The sequence below is a fragment of the Nycticebus coucang genome, chromosome Y (assembly GCF_027406575.1).
Source record: "Nycticebus coucang isolate mNycCou1 chromosome Y, mNycCou1.pri, whole genome shotgun sequence".
In the NCBI taxonomy this organism is placed as follows: domain Eukaryota; kingdom Metazoa; phylum Chordata; class Mammalia; order Primates; family Lorisidae; genus Nycticebus; species Nycticebus coucang.
In genome coordinates this window covers 29847844-29854989 of record NC_069805.1, presented here as the reverse complement: position 1 = coordinate 29854989, position 7146 = coordinate 29847844, and the positions used below count along the sequence as shown (strand labels likewise).

The following is a 7146-nucleotide window of genomic DNA, read 5'->3' as shown; positions in this document are numbered from 1 at the left end:
TCAGTTCACGGTCAGTTCATCTGTCCCTAGAATGCTAGATACAGAGCACATCTTAGGCCTTGGAAAGTATAAGAGGAGAGAACACACCTTAAAAGGTGCCATTCATAGAACTGGGGAAGTTCAGGGACTGATTTCCTCAAGGTGAGTGAAATCTGCTCACATCTTTTTCTTTCAAGTTTTTACCATCAAAGGATCTAGCTGCATCAGTGGCCATCTCGGCTGGGAAAGCAGGACATGGCGGTGGTACCACAGCATCCTATCTGTCCCAGCAGCAGGGACCTGAGAACCCCCTCTTCTTGTGGTGTCCCCCCACCTCCCACTGGATGTACCGTGACCTCAGTGCTTCCTACCCACTCGGACAGACCTGAGCTCCAAGGCTGGCTCGCCCAGACACTGTGGCGTGTGCTTTTCACACATTATCCTAATTAATTATCAAAACAATCCTATGAGAGAGATGCTGTTCTTAGCCTCTTCAGATGAGGAAACTGAGCCACCGAGAGCTTGGTCAATTGTGCAAGGTCAACTGGGCATGAAAAGCACGTGCCATAGCCCACAGCACGCAGCGAGGTCATATCGGCACGCAGCGAGGTCATACTGTCGTTTGCCTTATTCTCCAAGTTTCCAGGTCCTCCTTCTTAGTCTGCTCTTAGCCACCACACCTGGCCTTCCAGGTATTATTTTACAGACAGGTGAGCACCAGAGGCAGGAAAGATGGGCATCTGTAGCCCAGAGCCTGCCTCTTCCACTTTTGATAAGAGAAATTCTGGGGAATTTCTTTGTTAATCAACTTAACTGATTCTTTTTTTCAAGGGACAGGATATCACTCTATTATTGAGGCTAGAGTGCAGTGGCATTATCATAGCTCACGATAACCTCGAATTCCTGGGCTCAACAGATCCTCCTGCCTCAGCCTCCCAAGTAGCTGGGACTACAGGTGCCCACCACCATCCCTGGCTAATTTTTTTTTTTTTTTTTAGAGATGGGGGTCTTGTTATATTACCCAGCCTGGTCTTCTTCAACTACTGCCCTCAAATGATCCTTCTTCTTTGGCTTTCCAAAGTGTTGTTATTACATGTAGGCCTGAGCCCTTGTACCCAGCAAGGTAACTGATCTTTGATATGTGTTCACATTTTCTAATTATTCACTGTATTAGCACTTGCATTAAATAACACACTTGCATTTTAACAAGAGTCTTCTAGCAATCGGATCATAAGCCCCCAAACCAAATTCCTAATGCTGGGCTTCCGAATGTCATGGCTCCTGTGAGGGTGAGAGGGTATATTATTCTGGGCAAGGGCTTTTTCCAGGTGGCCCTCCAAGTACCCCTGAGCACATTCGCTCCAATTTGCTGGGTGCCTCCCTGCTTTGCTGCTAATGTACTTTATCTCAGTTAATCCTCCTGATAACATGCAAGGGAATTATCCTATTTTATAGCAGAGGAGGTGAAAGAAGGCTGAGTGCAGTGAGCAGCACCGCTGACATTCACTGCTGGGGTCTTTCTGGCTCTGAAGCCTGTGCGGTCTTGCCCCTCATGCAGCCTTTCCAGGGGGTGTGGGGGGAACTCCCTGACGAAATTTCTGGGCACTTTCTGTCTTGTTCTTTATGTTTATGCCACACTCCCTAACAAACCATACTCTGAACCTCTCAAGGGGGCTGAATTGTATTTGCTTTGTTTCCAGTAGGTTCTACTTTGCTCGTAGTAGGTGCACAATCATGTACATTACGTGACTGTATGACTGGTTAGACGTGTGACTGCTTATTTGCTGCAAAGAGGAACTCAGCATTCAAATGAAATGCTTTAGCCATGCCCCAAAATGCTTGCCAGCAAGTCAGGAGCACCTTTCCCATGACAGGTAATGGGCACCTGTCCAGGCTAATTGCAGTAGGCAGATAAGCCATGTTTAGCTTGCCTTTGGACAAGTTCTTTTTTAAATGTCTTAACCTAATGTGTCTCCAGTCCTGCATCTCTAGACCCAGGAGAGCAGGTTGACTTGCCTTAGCCAAGGATCTTTCTATTACAAGTGCAAAAGTCCAACTCAAACAAGCTTACATAAACTGAAGAGCTATTGCTTCACAACTGGGAATGTCTTGGGGAGGCTTGGAGAACTGAAGAAAGAACTCCTGAGCTCAGGGGTCTGGGGATGGAGTGAGGGACCTCATCCTGGCAGGACCTTCTTTCCTCTCTACTTGCCAGGTGTTGTTATTATTATTACTCTTACTGTTTTGAGACAGGGTCTCCCTCTGCCACCAGGCTGGAGTGCAATGGCCCAATCATAGCTCACTGCAACCTCCAACTCCTGGGCTTTCCAAGAACTCTTCCTGCCTCAGCTTCCCAAGCAGATGGGACTTCAGGCATGTGCTGCCACACCCATCTAATTTTTCTATTTTCTGTAGAGACAAGGTCTCCCTATGTTGCCCAGGCTGGTCATGAACTCCTGGCCTCATGCAGTACTCCATCTTGGGCTCCCAAAGAGCTAGAGTAATAGTCATGAGCCACCACACCTGGCCTGCCAGGTATTATTTTACAGACAGGTGAGCAACAGAGGCAGGAAAGATGGGCATCTGTAGCCCAGAGCCTGCCTCTTCCACTTTTGATAAGAGAAATTCTGGGGAAAAGGCTCCAGTTTGCCCAGTCTATGTTGGAAGCACACTACGTGGATCAATTCACTCACTGTCAGTCATTCAACAACTATTATGAGCAAAAATGACCCCGTGCCTAGGCTTACGGAGTTCATAATCAGTGGGAGAGACAACATGAATCAGTTGGCCAACACGTATAAAATCGCATTGTGGCAAGTGCTTTGAGGAAGAGATAGAGGGCGTGGAAGAGCATACAGGGAGGATGTGACCTTGGAGGAGGTCAGGGAAAGCTTCCCTAAGGAAATGCTAAGATCAAAAGGATGAGTAACCTAGGTGAAGGGTTAGGGCAAGGGTGTTTTGGACAGAAGGACCAGCATGTGAAAGCAGCGTGTTTATAATAGAAACTGTCTAAGTAGCCAAAATAAAAAGGGCCGGCAAAGAGTGGTGCAAGGTAATAGGAGAAAGAGGGAGGGAGAAGTGCAGGGCTGATGAGCCACATCAAGGAATTTTGTCTTTATCTGAGGGCCCTGGGAAGCCAGGATTGAAGTGGGTTGATACGATCCTATGTGTCTTTTCATAGAAGAATTCCAGCTGCATTAGGCTGGATGGAGGTGGCCCCGAGTGAATGAATGCAGGGACATCAGTTAGGAGAAAGAAGATAACAGCTGGGACGAGGGTGGTAGGAGAGGGGACAGGAAAGAGATAGAGCAGGTAATGTCAGCAGACTTGGAAGCTTGGCTACGGCAGGGAAGGGAGAGAGTGCTGTCCAGAATGAGCCCCAGCTTACTATAATAGGTTTCTCAACAATGTCCAGAGGGGTGCAGGACTAAGTGTTGTCCCCTTCTCACCCCAACGGCTGCATCAGGCACTGTGACTAATCTAACTCACTAGATTCACCAACAGTTGAGAGAAATTCCCTGAAGAAAAGGGAATATAGTTAGCAGGAAAAGAAGAGCGAGAGACCAAGCCGAACAGACCCCAGCTATCCCCAGAAGACACAGCCCACTGCAGAGACAGCGTGGAAGATCAGTCTCTGCCAACTGCCACATTTATATTGGTTGTTAGTCAGCAGTTCGCATCTGCCAGTGGGCCAGACTCCGGGGATGTAATCCTGCTGCTTCAGGGGGCCTCTGGGGAGGGTTCCTACTGTCAAGTCCAGGTCATCAGCACACCAGTAGGGGCACTGTTACTCTTCTCAGACGCTTTTCTGGCCCCTCAGTTGCCAATCAGGTGGCACCTTGCCCTCAGCTTGAATCAGAGTTTAAAAGGGCAGAGGGATCAGTTCCAACGATTTCAGCCAATCTGGGAAGTGACAGAAGGAACTAAAGCTGGGGAACATGCAGTCCCAGTTTTGCATAAACACCCACGAAGACACACACACACACTTAAGCTCCCTTTGGCTTTCCTTAAATCTTTCCCCGATACGTCATGGAGACATAGATCTTAAGAATAAAATTTGCTCTTTGTTTATCTTAGGTATTTCTTTCAGTGACATCTAGAAGCTATTGGCAAATGTGTCAGAATTATAAACCAATGTGATAAGCCAGGGACGAGGTTAAAATAACCAGAACTGGTCTTTCAAGGTTCCCCAAGATACTCAGCTGAACCGGTTGTATTAACAGCAAACTAAAAGGAGCCAGATTGCCCAGGATGTTTGTCTAAGAAAATGATAGTGTCACTTCTCACAATTTGGTAGTCCATTCGTGGGTCAAGGGCACTTGGGCTTCTTCCAGGACTTAGCAATTGTGAATTGGGCTGCAATGAACATTCTGGTACAGATGTCTTTGTTATATTGTGATTTTTGGTCTTCTGGGTATAAACCTAGTAAAGGAATGATAGGACCCAATGGCAGGTCTATTTTTAGATCCCTAAGTATTCTCCAAACATCTTTCCAGAAGGAACATATTAGTGTGCATTCCCACCAGCAGTGTAGAAGTGTGCCCTTTTCTCCACATCCACGTCAACATCTCTGGTTTGGAGATTTTGTTATGCGGGCTACTCTTACTGGGGTTAGGTGATATCTCAAAGGAGTTTTGATTTGCATTTCTCTGATGATTAAGGATGATGAGCTTTTTTTCATGTGTTTGTAGATCGTGGGTCTGTCTTCTTAAAAACTAATCCCCATCTATGGAATGTTAAGCTCACACCCTAGATAGTCACAGCCTCCCATTAATTCAACATCCCACACTATTTTCTGGTTGTACCAAAAAATAAACAACCAGCAAATGATTACACCTCTTAAAAAAAAAAGCAATTTACCCTTAAAAAATGGGATGAGGTGGGATTCCCTCCTTCTAAAAAATGTTTCTAGAGCTACTAAAAAACTTGCATTTACAAAATAGTTGATAAAAATATTCCTCTGGATTGTACAAGAAGGGAGACAGGGACGACTGATAAGACATGGTATATGATATTAATCAGACTTGGCTTCTTTCTCTCCTGCTTCATCAGCGGCTGGATCCTCCTCAGTTTTAGTTTCTCCATTTTCTGCTGGTAAATCTTCTTTAGTTTCTTGGTTAGCCACTTTGGCCTGCTTTCCCTTTGCTCCTCTTTTCCCTTTCGGCTGCACTTTTTTGTCTGAAGATTTATCCCTTGCTGCTGCCTTTTTTGGCTTCGTTTCCACTTTCACAGGAGCAGGTTTAGCTGACAAGCGCGCGGACCTCCTCTTGGGCTCTTCCTTCTCGGCTCCTTCTGCAGAGCTGACCTTCCTCTTGGGCATCTTGGGGGCGGGCAGGGCGCGTGCCGGGTGCCTGTGGGCGCAGCGCGCCCAGAGCCTTCACGAAGCTGTGCTGCCCGGCCGCTGCCGCTCCTCCCGCCGCCCGAGCTGCTGAGAACCGCGGCGGGGGCGCTGGGAGAACCTGATGGAACTGGATTGGGAGCCGCCTCCTGCTCCCCCCGCGTCCCCCAGACAGGGGCTCTCCCTCCCAGCTGGCTGGGCCGCCCTTCCACTTGAATCTATCTTATTTAATCCTTATGGTGGTCTGAATAGATGCTGTTGTTGTTCTCATTCCAAAGGCAAGAAAACTGAGGCACAGAGAGAGTAAGTAGCTTAGCAAAGACCTCAAAACCAGTAAGTGGGAGGGCCAGGATATAAAAGAAAGAAGGAGAGGAGGGAGGTGAACTGAGCCTGCAGGCAGAGCCTGCTCTCATTTTCTCTTTTTACTAACACAGAGGCAATGGCCTGGGCCTCAATCCCTGCATGTGGCACCAGGGGAACAAGGACTAATGAGTCCACTCTCAGGAGGACACCAGGAAGTGGTTCCAAAAACAATTTCCACTTTGTTTCTGGAGAGTTATTGGATGGGGACATTTTGGTCCAAGGACGTAAACGAGTCTGCTTATGACAGAGTGGAGGTTTCAGATGTCACCTTGGATCTATGTGGAGAAAGATTTGATGATCTGAGGATGAGGTAGGGCCATTTTTGATTCAAGACTATTTTGGCAGAGCCTAAAAAACAAGCCATTGACTATTCATTTGTTTTTATCACCATCCTGAAACAGCCACACTTGTCCTAGTCCTTCAGCTGAGACCTTCCTGAGCCTGAGCCTCATATATGAGGTGACAGGTGGGATGACGCTGAGTGATCATAGACTCACATTATTTAAAACTGAATTTATTATCTTTTCCCCCATTTTTACCTCCTCTCACATTCTTGCTTTCAATTGGTGACATCATCTTTCACCTGCACTAGAAGTATACAAGCGACCCTTAACTTTGCTGACTTTACTTTCTAAATACTGTCTACTTCCCATTCCTGCATCCCTGCCCTGGTCTAGCCCTCATTGGCTCTTACTGGAGTATCTCGGTGGCATCACAACTGGTCTCCTGGTCTCGTGTTTTCACATTCATCTGCTTTATGTTCATCTCTTTCACAACTACTCGAATCTACCCTTAACATCACTCAACTCTGAGTGCAAAAGCAGCCGTGGACAATGTGGAAATGAATGGGTATGGATGCATTTCAATAAAACGTTCTTTACAAAAACAAGTGGCGGGCCAGATCAACCCCTGATTTACTGCATAGTTACCAGAGTTATCTGTAGAGAGTAAAACACTAACCACGTAACTATGTCATTTCCCTCCAAAGAAAGAAATTAAACTTGCGGTAGCCACATGGTCTGTAAAAGACCCAAACTTGTGAACATATCCTACAGATCTGATCCACCCCCTGCCTGCTATCTAACTTCACATCTCACCACTTCACGTTTCTCCAGCACTGAACTGTTTCCACACCACCTGGTGTTCCCAGTCTGCTACTTTTATCCGAGCCATGCTCTTCCTCCCTCCTGGAATCTCCCACTCACATTTCCTCTTCACTGGAATAATTCTTACGTATTCTTTGAGACAAGACCTAGACCTCCTTCTGGAATCTTTCTGTGATCCAGGCAGGATTAGCTGTTCCTCCCTTGTCTTGTATGAATTTGTGTGTCTCTATCATTGTCGACACAGCACAGGATTATAATTACCTTCTGTCTCCCTCATTGCACTGATTTCTTTAAGGGAAGGTTTCCTATGTCTTATGCACATTTTCGATCCCAAACCCAGTACTTGGCATGCAGTGGAAA

The 7146-nt window shown here is 46.6% G+C and overlaps 1 protein-coding gene across 1 annotated transcript; it reads right to left on the bottom strand.

Moving 5' to 3' along the window:
• Nucleotides 1-4965: 4965 nt before the first annotated feature.
• Nucleotides 4966-5331, bottom strand: LOC128579192 (non-histone chromosomal protein HMG-14-like). The gene has a single exon (XM_053581410.1). The coding sequence runs from the start codon at nucleotides 5297-5299 to the stop codon at nucleotides 4994-4996; it is 306 nt and encodes a 101-aa protein (XP_053437385.1). The 5' UTR covers nucleotides 5300-5331; the 3' UTR covers nucleotides 4966-4993.
• Between the last annotated feature and the right edge of the window lie 1815 nt (nucleotides 5332-7146).